The sequence below is a fragment of the Phycodurus eques genome, chromosome 22 (genome assembly GCF_024500275.1).
Source record: "Phycodurus eques isolate BA_2022a chromosome 22, UOR_Pequ_1.1, whole genome shotgun sequence".
NCBI lineage: Eukaryota > Metazoa > Chordata > Actinopteri > Syngnathiformes > Syngnathidae > Phycodurus > Phycodurus eques.
In genome coordinates, this window is record NC_084546.1 from 982,343 (window position 1) to 994,674 (window position 12,332).

At 50.4% G+C, this 12,332-nt stretch overlaps 4 protein-coding genes across 12 annotated transcripts in view; all 4 read right to left on the reverse strand.

The window, feature by feature from the left end:
- Positions 1-474: 474 nt before the first annotated feature.
- On the reverse strand, positions 475-3,777 carry atp5f1c (ATP synthase F1 subunit gamma). Of its 3 annotated transcripts, XM_061667671.1 has the most exons (10): positions 3,671-3,777; positions 3,316-3,350; positions 2,610-2,741; positions 2,330-2,537; positions 2,112-2,255; positions 1,320-1,384; positions 1,092-1,247; positions 840-936; positions 718-736; positions 475-577 (listed from the first exon to the last, which is right to left on the reverse strand). In XM_061667671.1, the coding sequence occupies exons 1-9, from the start codon at positions 3,709-3,711 to the stop codon at positions 730-732; spliced, it is 885 nt and encodes a 294-aa protein (XP_061523655.1). In that variant the 5' UTR covers positions 3,712-3,777; the 3' UTR covers positions 475-577; positions 718-729. The 3 variants fall into 3 exon arrangements, with proteins under 3 accessions (XP_061523655.1, XP_061523656.1, XP_061523657.1); XM_061667672.1 differs by lacking the exon at positions 718-736; XM_061667673.1 differs by lacking the exons at positions 475-577; positions 718-736 and having other exon boundaries at positions 836-936.
- A 710-nt stretch (positions 3,778-4,487) lies between these two features.
- Positions 4,488-6,424, reverse strand: echdc3 (enoyl CoA hydratase domain containing 3). 4 transcript variants are annotated; one of them, XM_061667807.1, is made up of 6 exons: positions 6,268-6,424; positions 5,888-6,009; positions 5,653-5,750; positions 5,386-5,586; positions 4,901-5,079; positions 4,488-4,814 (listed from the first exon to the last, which is right to left on the reverse strand). In XM_061667807.1, the coding sequence occupies exons 1-6, from the start codon at positions 6,399-6,401 to the stop codon at positions 4,661-4,663; spliced, it is 888 nt and encodes a 295-aa protein (XP_061523791.1). In that variant the 5' UTR covers positions 6,402-6,424; the 3' UTR covers positions 4,488-4,660. The 4 variants fall into 4 exon arrangements, with proteins under 4 accessions (XP_061523791.1, XP_061523788.1, XP_061523789.1 ...); XM_061667804.1 differs by having other exon boundaries at positions 5,386-5,750; XM_061667805.1 differs by having other exon boundaries at positions 5,888-6,361.
- A 168-nt stretch (positions 6,425-6,592) lies between these two features.
- kcnj8 (potassium inwardly rectifying channel subfamily J member 8) lies at positions 6,593-10,279 on the reverse strand. 2 transcript variants are annotated; one of them, XM_061668543.1, is made up of 6 exons: positions 9,832-10,279; positions 9,462-9,610; positions 9,238-9,398; positions 8,706-8,836; positions 7,949-8,252; positions 6,593-7,599 (listed from the first exon to the last, which is right to left on the reverse strand). In XM_061668543.1, the coding sequence occupies exons 1-6, from the start codon at positions 10,176-10,178 to the stop codon at positions 7,336-7,338; spliced, it is 1,356 nt and encodes a 451-aa protein (XP_061524527.1). In that variant the 5' UTR covers positions 10,179-10,279; the 3' UTR covers positions 6,593-7,335. The 2 variants fall into 2 exon arrangements, with proteins under 2 accessions (XP_061524527.1, XP_061524526.1); XM_061668542.1 differs by having other exon boundaries at positions 7,949-8,165; positions 9,832-10,189.
- A 785-nt stretch (positions 10,280-11,064) lies between these two features.
- abcc9 (ATP-binding cassette, sub-family C (CFTR/MRP), member 9) overlaps positions 11,065-12,332 on the reverse strand; it is a 33,423-nt gene continuing 32,155 nt past the window's right edge. For 2 of the 3 annotated variants that reach the window (XM_061668529.1, XM_061668530.1), the window contains one exon: positions 11,065-12,041. In XM_061668529.1, the coding sequence (XP_061524513.1) occupies positions 11,904-12,041 (138 nt within the window). In that variant the 3' untranslated portion in view covers positions 11,065-11,903. The remainder of the gene's footprint in view (positions 12,042-12,332) is intronic. The other variant, XR_009767648.1, reaches the window with a different exon arrangement.

The following is a 12,332-nucleotide window of genomic DNA, read 5'->3' on the forward strand; positions in this document are numbered from 1 at the left end:
TATGTTTTACTCAAACGATTCAACTAAGGACATCACAGTGCACACTGAATTGCCTTTTGCGGAACCATAATTAGTATCACAAATGAAATAATTTGAGATTTCCTATTGTGCCTGCAATGCAAAATTGGTGATGTCATTTTTAAAAATTGATTTAGGTTGAACAACACGGAAAAACGTTATTGTATATTAGTTGGTGAATTATAATTATAAACTACTATGCATTATTTTGCTCAAATGAACTATTTTATCCACATTTTAGCTCGTTTGTCCATCCCGACTCATAAAAATGACATTTGTCAATAGGACTAACTTTGACTCGATTTTCAACCAATGGCAGGTCGCAATGTTCATTTGTTTTTAACTTTTACAAACACACATAACTGAGGACGAAACACTCGTCTGAATTATTTCTTATTTGTATGAAATGAGAGAAAGAAAAAAAAAAAAAAAAAAAAAAAGCGGAGACAACGCCAGTGATTGTGTAAGAGTTTTATTCTCTACGTATATTTTACAAACACAAGCATAAACGTGGCCGGACTCGTTTGCGACACATTTGATCGTCCGTCTCGTCGCCTACCTGCGAGGGAAGAGAACACAAAACATGAAAAGAACATCCAAAATAGAGCACCGACTGAAGAGCGGTGGCTAAGGCAGAAGCTAGCCGACTAAAACGCATCGGAGCGAGTCTACGCGGGCGTCTAACTCGGAGCGGGTTACCTCCTGCGAGGCTCAATTCCTGAATTCGGCACAGAGCGGCGGACGGACGCAAGATCGACAATTAGCGTGCTTTTGAGCGAGGAAGAGGAAGACGGCGCCGAAGATGCCAGCGGGAGACTTACAGAGCGGCGGCTCCGGAGATGATCTCGATCAGCTCCTTGGTGATGACGGCTTGGCGAGTGCGGTTGAAGGTCAGGGTGAGCTTGTCAATCATCTCGGCTGAGGGCAGATACAAACACGCAAGCGCCAAAGGCGTGAAAAAGGTGACAACAACAAAACATCGGAGGCGGGGGTTCCCGCAGAGAAGGTTTTGGATTTGAACATAAATGAAGCAATCTGGAAGATGTCGGGGTCCCTTTGGACTTTGTGCTTACAAGCGTTCTTGCTGGCGCTGTCCATGGCGGTCATCCTGGCGCTCTGCTCGCTGGTGGACGACTCGCGCAGCGCCAAGTAGATCACGTTGACCAGGGCGAACTCCTGGTAGCTCCTCAGCACGTCGGCGTCGACGTCGTCGTACACGCCCATGGCCTCTGCGGGCGGGGGGGCGACGCGGGATTTAGCGCGGCGAGGATTTTGGGGCGAAAGGCGGCCGACGAGCTTACCCGCGCCGGCGACGGCGTCGGTGGAGAAGAGCGGCTGCTGGGCCGTCTTGTAGGAGATGACGGACCTGCGGGGGGGACGGCCCCGTCATTTGAGCACCCGATCATTTTGAAGCATTTGAAATCATCAAGTAACGCGTCTCCACGGCCAAAACACTGATTGCGTTTGACCTGATCTGGGACGGAACAAGATTTATTCGTGTGGACGTTCAACTTTTTTCCAGCTGTCATTATGGGCTGCGGTGTCTTGGAACTTGGAGGGGGAGGGGGGAGGGGGGGGGGGGGGCACGACAACGACGACAAAAATGAGGTCCCAACACAAAATAGGAAAAATTCGCAGTGTTCATTCGCACTTCTTTCGACATTATCTATATTTGAATTTCTATTATTTCTGTGGAAGTCGACGCTGTCATGTTTAGAATTTTGAGGAAATACATTTGTGAGATCAAATGTGGAAAAGTAAAGCACTGTGAATTCAACAATTGTACAACATTTTCGCAAGAGTTCCAAGATTCCACTTCTGTCGCACAATTAGGGCAAACAAATATTTCTATTATTTATATCCAAGTTTATGCTTGGGGGGGAAAAACAAACCAAAAAAATGTTTGATTTAAAGCTTGCTTTATCTGGGGAAAAAAAATTCCCAAAGGGGGAAAAAAAAACAGAGCAAAACTTGATTAGAAAAATGAAAATGAAAATTGAGAATCACATTTGTACGGGACGAAAGAGTCGGCCATGTTTGTTTAGTTTCGCCCCAAACCGCCATATTGAGAAGCAAGTCAAGGCGCGGCCCACCTGAAGCTGTTGTACACGACGGTTCCCCGGTCAAACTCGTAGCCGGAGTTGAGCAGCTCGCCGGCGATGACGGACGCGTCCCCGAAGGTGGGCGGCTTGCGGCCCACTTCCTTGCAGTTGAGCACGATGTGCTTGCCGTGCGTTCTGAAGGACGACCGCGACCGCGCCGTCAAGCCACCGGAAGCGTTTGAGCTCAACTCGCGAGCGCCGACGATTACCTGTGCAGCAGACCTCTCAGCTTGTCGCCCACGTTGACCACCATCACCTCCTTGCCGCCGGCCGTCAGGTCGGCGATCTGGTTCTTGATGTTCTTGGCCACGCCCGAGTGGATGGCGCCGCAGAGGCCGCGGTCGGAGGTCACGCCGACGATCAGGTGCTTGGTCGCCTCGTCCTCGGGCGCCTTGATCCCCGCCTTCTCGTACAGAGCTGGAGGACAGGGCGCAGGCGTGAACACCGGCGCCTTTTTAACGTGGCCGGTCCGAATCGGGCGGAACGTACAGAGGGCGCCGGTGCCGTAGACTCGGGCGGGCTTCAGCTGCCTCTCAGCCCGAGCGTACTTGGCGGCGGCCACCATTTTCATGGACTTGGTGATCTTCTGGATGTTCTTGATGGACTTCAGGCGGATGGTGACTACACACACAAACGGACAGATGCTTCGCTCAACTTTTGGGGAAAGTAGGTGCCTTGCTTGGCTCCTTGAAATTTGGCAAACACTGGCTTACTTCCTCATTTGACATTGCAAGAGGCACATTTCAATACACGAGAAGATAATGACGACAACTATGTGACAACGTCCGGGTGCGTTGCATATCAACGCCGAAATGCTGAATGAAAGTCAAATATGTGGAAATGAGGAGGATTGCGATGTGGGAAATGTGAGCTTTTGTTCGAAGCTGGAAAATATTTTGGAGTGGGAAAGTTTCAATCAGTCATGAAATGCTGGAGGAAGAAGGAATAAAGTATGTGGAACAATCAGCAATTTGCATCATGTGTTCATTTTTGCAAAAACTTCTGAATTTGGAGATCGGAATGGGAACGCTTGTTGAATCTCTCACTGGGAATGAACGGAGAATTTTGGGCGTGGAAATGTCGACTTGCAAGTCCCAGCATTGTCACAACGAGACAAGAAAAAGGACTTTTCGCGTGACTTCGTGTTATTCCTCGTCAGCTTTGACGTTGCGGGGAGCAGAAGACGGCAACTTACTGTCCTTCAAGGTGGCCATGTTCCTGATCTGCCCGCTGCGAAGACAAAACACACTTTCAGGCGACGAACGTGGCATTGCGCGCAAATGTTGAATTGAAATGCGAAAAGATTGCAAAGTTTTCGAGGAAATGCTCAAACTAAACAGCGTCAGTGAAAATGATGTGAAAAGCAGACAATGTCATCCGGTTATTTAGCATTAGCGCGTCCTTTAGCTTCCGATAGCCTTCATTGCACTCAACAGCGTTGACGTCTAAAGCGCTCGCGATACACAGCATAAAACGTTGGAAGAATAATCATGCGACTTTTTGTCCACCATCGCGCGGGGGAAGAAGAATCATGCGACGTTTTTGTCTACCATTGCGGGGAGAAGAGCAGCGCGCTGGTCCTGGCGAACATGCTAGCAGATGAAGGTCAGGCGGGCAGCACTGCGCAGGCGCGCAAATCACAAGGACGGGGGACGCCTTCGCGGACGCGCACAGAAAATCGGCGAAAAGGCCTCCACGTTGTTTGCTGAAACTTTGACGGGTTATGAAACCAAGGTTTAATCTGAACTGACGTATTAGTCGCAGATATCAAGGCTTGTTGTTCGCTCCATTTAAAAAAAAAAAAAAGTTTGCTTCTACAGTATAGCAAATACACCTCATTATCGGTGTGGAGAGTGTAATGATCGAATATGAATAAATGACATCGGTAGTCAGGAAAATAACCATGCTTAACCTTACAATATGACGAATCCTCGCTCCGGTCCACTAGGTGGCAGTAATGTACGTAAACATTGCTTGCCAACTGCCATTCAACTCAAACAAGAAGAAGAACTCTTATTTTGGTGTCGGCAAGCGCTTAGCACGTCTGCCTCACACTTCTGACGGTTTGGGCTTGCAATCTCAGTTTTGGTTTTCCTGTGTGGAGTTTGTGTGTTCTCCCACATTCTAAAACACTGGTTTGTTTTTGTGTCAATGTCGATATGTCTCCAAAGTGTTCTCTGTCAACGGACCGTCTGTTGTCGTACTGGAGCGGCTCCAACTAGCGGAGACAAATTCCGTGTGTGTTTTTTGGACATACTTGGCAAATAAAGATGATTCTGATTCTGAAGTGCGCTCGCTAACATTTCCGACACGTACCCCGCCTCTTGCTCAAAGTCAGCTGGGATAGGCTCAAGGACAAGCAGGAGAGAAAACAGACTGATATTTTATTTGCATTGGTAAGACACAATCATCCTCGCCACGGAGAAACTTTCAGTAACTTTCCTTTTTTAGCTTGATTGAGTCCGTTCTCCAATTACGGATCGAAACAATGCAACTTTTCCAGGCACGCCGGGTTCAGTTGAGGTCCGAAGGAGACGAGGTCAGTCGTGGACGTTTTCCGCTCTGTGGCTCCACACCGGCTCGCGTTTCTCCACGAAGGCTCGAATTCCCTCCTGGCCGTCCCTCAGAGCGAGGTTGTCCACCATCGCCTCGGAGGCGGCGGCGTACGCCGCGTCTCGACCTTGAGACATTTGCCTTGGGAAGAAAGACGGAACTGACTCAAGGTGGGCGAGGCGAGGCGAGCGCGCCGACATCATCGCGTCAGCGTGAACGGCGCGCACCTGTGGAAGGCGGCCTTGCCGAGGGCCACCACGGGTCGGCTGGCCCCGCACACCCGCCGGGCGACGGCCGACGTCTCCGCTTCCAGACGCTCTTCCGGAACCACCTTACTGAGCAGCCCGTGCAGCAAAGCGTCACGGGCCGAGATGGGAGTGCCCGTGAAAAGCATCTCCATGGCGACCTGCCGGGGGGGGGGAAGTCACATACGCACATGTCACAAGGCTCAAGTCTCACCTTCCACGTTTCAAGAAAGTACCAATGCAAAACGCCATAGACAGGCTAACAAATGGCATCAGCGTTGCGGTGTTATAACCCTTTAGGCAACGGATAGTTGATGACAAACGGTGGAGTGACACATATGGACAGATAGCAAGAGATGATTTGAGATACAAGCGTCTTAAAACCGTAGCTCAAAGCGCGGCCGAACTTGCACGAGTCAGCCGTCCTGACGCATTCTCAGCCACATACGTCTGCGTCGACGGCGCACCTTGCCGGGCACGGCTCGGCCCACGGCCACGCCCGGAGTGGAGCAGAACAGGCCCACGTTGACGCCCGGGGTGGCGAAGGTGGACTTGTCGGAGGCCACCGCCACGTCGCAGCTGGCCACCAGCTGGCAGCCCGCCGCCGTGGCCACGCCGTTCACCATGGCGATGACGGGAACGGGAAGGTCCTGTATCAGAGTCATGACCTGCGCCACAGCAAACGCGTCAATGAAGAAACGGAAGAAAAAAGCGGCGCGCAGAACGCGACTCACTTGTGTGCAGGTGCGAAACACGCGCCTGTGATACTCTGGACCGCGGGCCGACGTCAGCTCCCTCAAGTCGTGGCCGGAGGAAAACACCGGGCCTTCGGCTAACACGGGTGACAAATATTGGCCTTGTACAGTCTGCCTGCGCTCACTTCAACATCTTAACTTAACAAACTAAAAAGAGCGCCGAACAGAGGCTACGTGTCAGTCCAAATGTTTGCGAAGGCTTTTCACGCCGTACCCGATATGATGATGACTCTGAGATCCGGGCTGTCCACATCAGCCAGGAGGTCCCCTCGGAGAGACTCCAGCATGGACAGCGAAAGAGCGTTTCTCTTTCGGGGATTGTTCAGTATTATCCTTCTACGCACATGCGTGAATGCACACGTTTCATTTATTGACATCACGTTCCAACAAATACAAAGCAGGAAAACAAGGCCACTCAACGAATAAAGTGGCCAGAAAGTACAAAAATACAATTTGCTTCTCACAAAATACGCCGCATTCATGAAGACTTTTAACGACGCGTACTGGTTGCATTCAAGTCGACTGCAGTGTTACGCGGTTGGCCTATTTCGGAATGTTTGGAAATGTGCTCCATTTCTCCAGCGAGTTCGTCACCTGATGCCGTTGTCCTGCCTGCGCACGGTCAGCGGTTCTGGTTCGGTTCCGTCGGAGTACAACCGACGTCCGGTGAGCAGCTGTGACCTGTTGAGGAGATGAGCGCTGCGCAGCCTGCAAACAGCTGCAGCCATCTTTGAGCCCTTCAAAGCAAACATCTGACACTTCCGGGTATGTGACGTCACGGCGCGGCGACGTCTAAAGTACGCGACAAAAGTTGATCGTTTTTACGCATCTGTTTCTTTTAAATTCTTTTATTTAACAAACATTTGACACTTCCAAGTCTCCGACGTCAACACGTATCTAACGTAAAATGCGGGTGCCAACAGTGTATATTTATGTTATGTCGTGCATTTATTTTATTTAATGAGCACCTGATACTTCCGTGTCTGGACGTCACCATGGAGGTGGCGTAAAACGTGCGCGCCAACCGAATACTCCTTATGCAGCGTAGCAATTTTTTAATTTTGACGTTATACATTGAATTCATTTATTCATGAATTATTTGTTTTTATGTTTGTGTGTTTTATTTTAGTCTATTTGTTGTTTATGAATCCAGAGTATAGTGGATAGTTGCATCAAATCATTAAAAATATTTGTCCCATTTTTTTTCGAGCATGTTGGGTTAAGTTTTTTCTGTGAGTCGAGTTTAATTTATATCAGCGGCAATTTATGGCCAACATACACTGAGTCTTTCTGACACAAATGCACAAAACGTTAATTTGTGTCCATTCATTTAATTTCTTCATGTTCGTACTCAGAAGGTTGATGATTTATTCCATTATTATTTTTTTAATGGACAAAAATGGATTATAACAAAAAGTGTTGATCATGAGTACTAAGGCAACATTTTCTCCTGAAAGAAATATGCAAATCATTAATTTTTTCTGCATCAGTGCTGAGTGAAGTGTAACCATGGCAACCGGAAGCAACTCCCTCTTCTCGGCCTTGCAGGTGCGGGGCTGGCGTGAGCTGGAGAAATGTGAGGAGAAGGCAAAGAAGAAGTCCAACGGGGGCAGAGGTCACAGGGGCGAGCGGGAGGCAAAGCAGCGGGACGCAGGCCTCGCGTCAGGTGACGGCGTTCGCGCTCTGACCGCCCTCGGCGGGCGTGAAGAACTGGACCTTGGGCGAGACCATGCCGGAGTTGTTTCGCCGTAAGCTTCCGCCGCCGCCGCCGCCGCCGCCGCCGCCTTTGCGCATGGAGTTGTTGCGCCGCATGGAGTTCCTCTTCCTCAGAGAGTTCTGGTGGGACAGCTCGCTCTTCTGCAGCGTCTGGATCAAGATGGACGGCTTCTCGTCCAGCTCGCGGGCGCTGCAGCGGGGCGTGGCCACCTGTCGCCACGGCAACGACAACAAGGTCAAGCCTTCTACGGCGTACGACTGAGAGTTCAGCATCCGTCACCATTTCAAGTCAGCTTTCAGTTTCGGTCACTACAGTCGACAGCTATTCAAAGCGCTTTTGTTTTAGATGCCTGAGTTGCACATCAGTCACTTAAAAGCAGTTTTCAAATCTACGTTTGAGAGGAGCGTGCCCCCTTTTGTCGTGACTGAAATATGCAATGTGCAAATAGAAAACACCGAACAGCTGTTTACCGCAGTGACTGACAGAGGAGAAAAATGGCCGAACGCTCGTTGAAAAGAACAGTAAGGGGACTCGAAATGCGGTTCCCGAGCGACCGACCCGCACTGTGTTGCCAAACTTGGAGTAGTCCACCGAGTAGACGCCCTCCTCCTCGGTCACGATGGGGACGAAGCGGTGGCCCCACTGGATCTCCTCGGAGACGTAGGAGGTCCGGGCTTGCGTGGTGATGCCGGTGGTCTCCACCACGCCCTCCAGGATCACGATCACCTCCAGGTCGCTGCACTGCAGCTCCATGGCCGACAGCTCGTACAGCGGACTGCGCTCACACACACGCCGCACCGATTTACAGCCGCGCGCGGTGTAGTACCGCGCTGGGCCACAACATGCCGGGCAGCGCTGAGCTCTACTGGAAGATGCGCAGCGTGATTCAAAGCGAGACGAAGAGGCAGAGAACGTCGCAGAGCAGATAAACCAAACAAACCGAAAAAGCCTGTTTGTCTGCGCCGCTGCTCCGCGCGTGCTCAAGTAGCGCACGTTTGAACGTTTACGATTACCGTAGAGGCCACGCAAGTTTGCGCGAGCCCATCTACGATGTTCCGCGTTGTATGTCAGCAGTAAGCTATGATCGTTTTTTTTTCATGAAGTCAAAAGTGTTACATGTCGTTGTTTACAATTTGAAAAAGGGTGACCATTCTTCATTCCGCTTTTGTGGTGTGACATTCAAATGTTTTATTTTGGAAAAAAGAGTGCGCTTTAAACATTGACCCTTCCCTTCGCCTTTCTTCCGTATTTGAATACGTTTGCGTGTTATCGGAAGGATTTGACCGTGTCGAGTTCCGATGGCGCGGGCGCGTACCTGTTCTTGTCGATGACGTGGCAGATGATGAGCGGGGCGAGCAGGAAGAGGTCCACGGCGCTCTCGGTCTGGACGTCGATCTGGTGGATGGGGATGACCTCGCCCTCGGGCGTGCTCGTCTTCCTCACCACCTGCGCGCCAACGTCACACACGCCGGGTGGAGTTGCTAACGACACCAGAGGAAGTCAAACTCGGGACTTCCTGTCTGCCGACGTTAATCGGACCCCGAGCGCTGTAGCGGCTGGTTTTTATTTCGTTGACATATTATTCTTCAAAAGGAAATTCATACTCGAGAGAAGAATGAATCGAATCCTACATTCAATATATTTGACTAATTTCAGGAATAATACTCAATAAATAAATGCTATGATGAAGTAATTCATGCTCACTGTAATCAATGAATTATTACATGTGAACTAATTGTTCAATCAAATCGACGTATGTCATCTAGCTCACTGGAATGAGTTTTTGCGTGATTATTGACGGCGAATCTCGTCAGCATTTACGGAACGAGACGACGGCGAGAAGCGACCTGCAGCCTGACGGTGGCGCCGATGATCATGCTCTTCCTCAGGTCGCCGATGCGGATCATGAAGCACAGGCGGTTGTTGCGGACGGCGATGACGGCGTGGCGGCTGAAGATGAGCGTCTCGGCGCGCCGGTTGGACTGCGCCGTCTTCATGAAGATGCAACCTGGAGCGAAGAGCGGCGGCGTCACGGCGCGAGGTGGCGCCGGCGATGGCGACTGCGGCCTACCCAGCATGACGGCGTTGATGATGAGGCCCACGATGTTCTGCAGGATCAGCACGGTGATGGCGGCGGGACACTGCTCGGTGATCATGCGGCCGCCGAACCCGATGGTCACCTGCACCTCGATGGAGAACAGGAAGGCCGACGTGAACGACCTGCACGGACCAAAAGGCGCATCGTCACGCGTGGAAATGTGGCAATCCTCCGCGCGGACGGAAATATCGGCGTCCGGTATCGGCAGCCTCGTATCGCTCGATACCGTGACACTTTCAGCGGCCAATCAGGAGGAGGCGGGCGGCTGAAGAGTGGGCGGGGCCGAAGACGGTGACGTCACGTCCACTCCTTCCGCGACGACACGCGGCCGAGCGGCTCTTACTTGACGTTGGTGACGCAGTGCGCGGCGTGGAGGCGCTGCGGGTCCAGGTCCCCGTGCGCGAAGGCCACCAGCCACCAGCTCATGGCGAAGAGCAGCCAGCTGCTGACGAAGGTGGTGGTGAAGATGACGAGCGTGAAGCGCCACTTGAGGTCCACCAGCGTGGTGAAGACGTCCTGCAGGAAGCGGCCCTGCTCGCGGATGTTCTTGTGCGCCAGGTTGCACGAGCCGTTCTTGGCGATGAAGCGCGCCTTGTTCACCCGGTCGCGGAAGACCGGCTTGCGGGGCGTGCGCGACACCAGCCCCGGCAGGCCGAACTCCTCCGGGATGATGCTCTTGCGAGCCAGCATGCTGCCCTGCCGTGCCGTGCGCCTTTGACGCAAGCAAAGCGCGTCCGGCCGCCTTTTAGGCGCCCGCCCGGGAGCCGCCTCCGCTCTGAGGAGGGCTGGGACGGCCTTACGACCTCCTCAGCCCGGAGACCGGCTCCGCTGCCTTAGCCGGTCGGCGAGTCCACATCTGCCGGCCGCCAAAAACACAACATTCCAAAGGCGCAAAAGATCAGCAAATCGGCTCCAAAAGTCGACACCCCAAATGCTCAGCGGGCGCTTGTTGGAGCCGCCGGGCGGCGCTAGTGAGCAGAGTAGGGCTCCCGAAAATGGGGGCGGGGCGGGGGCGGTGGGACAAGTTACGAAAGTGACAGAAGAGGGAAAAGTCTCCAAATGGCACCTAAACCTGCATGATATTATTGCTGTCACCGAGCTTGATGGTAAAATATTGGCAGCTGCTCGATGCATGAATTTTCATCATTGCTATCGGTGTCCAGATGCCACAAAAAATTGCTACGATTTGTCTTTATGTCACCAAAACTACAAGATTTAGCTGAATTATGAACAATATTTCATATTTGAAAGCGTAAGGAACTGGCTGGATGTTCATTGCAACAAAGAATTGTCTTCAATAATAATCGCAACTCAACATGTTGCTTTTTCATTTGTCATGACTGAGTTTTCATGCAATTTGACGAGCAAAAAAAAAACAACAAAAAAATCCTATTGTTGAACTCATGATTTCATTTTCCCGATACCACAGGACTGGAGATGTCATTTTTGAGATGAACAACAAAACAAAAATCAAGACTCGTTGGAGAACAACAGTGCAACGAAAGATTTTGAAAGGGCTTTCACGATGCACATTTTGGCTGCGTAGTCATCACAGAACCGCTCAGCGCAGAAGGTAAAAACATTTATTTTCCAAAGTCATCTCGTGAACGTTCCAACGTACTTGCGGGTGGCAAAAGGCGACGGGCCGACGAGAAAACGTCTTCGTTTGAAAGTCAGTCGACAAGAAGATGTTTCGTGCGCTAAGTTGCACGCCGGCCATCAAGTTGATTAGAAAATAAAACCCGGTGGAAATTCAGACATCGTGAACACGATCATCGAGGGACCGGCTGAAAAATGGACTTTTCTATTCCTCGGATTAACGGCGCTTCGGCGCTTCAATGCATCGCGCAAACTCTTTTCGGAGCACTAAACTCCCGCATATTCGGCAATTCGTGGATTTTTGCCACGCGTCGCCGCCCCGTTCACATCGAAATGTCACAATTGGGACCTGGAATATTTTTGTTTTTGTTCAGCTCCAAATATTTGCTGACTATTTGGAGGATGTCCACTGGGTCCGTCAAGCAATTAAAAACAGAACAAGTTCTGGATTTTTATCTCTCTGCTATACAAGTATTAAATGAATATTATTCCAAATATGTTTGATAAACATTCAGCATTCAGACAAAAGGCTTGCTTTTTTTTTTTTTTTTTTTAAGATTTGGACATTCTCATCAGTTTTTACAATCCAAATAAATACAAACGACATGAGTTTGTTGTAGGTAATATGGAAATGAAACGTCTTTCAAACAATATCACTGGCCCAAAAAAAAAAATCATCGAACTCAAACAAATGTCATCCATGTAAGCTTATGAAAGATAGGGCACAGTTTGTAGATTTCTTGCATTTCTTCTTTCTCCGTCTTCCCGCTTGCACGGCCAGCGTCCGTCCGTCCGTCCGTCCGTCCGTCCGTCCGTCTACATGTCGGCCTTGACGAAGGACGCGAACATGCCGTCCTCCTGCTCCAGAAGCGTCTCGGGCTTGCCGTACTCCAGGATGTTGCCGCGCTTCATGACGATGACCAGGTCGGCCGTGAGGATGGTGTGCACGCGGTGCTGAGGGGGCCACAGGACACGCTTATTATGGGATGGCGGACACGCTCGCCGGGGCAAACGTTTGTGCTCAAAAGGCCACGTCCCGTTTTTGAAAAGGATAAATGCAAGACGATTATTCATTCGCATTTTTGATTTCCTAATTTATTCATTTCAGTCATTTAATTGTACTTAATTTGACAATTGAAATAAAACAGTTCAATGTACAGTATTATGTCAAATTGTTTATTTCCAAAAAGTTATCTGTATGTCAAATATTGAAATTTTCATTTTAATAATAAAGTCATTCGTGCT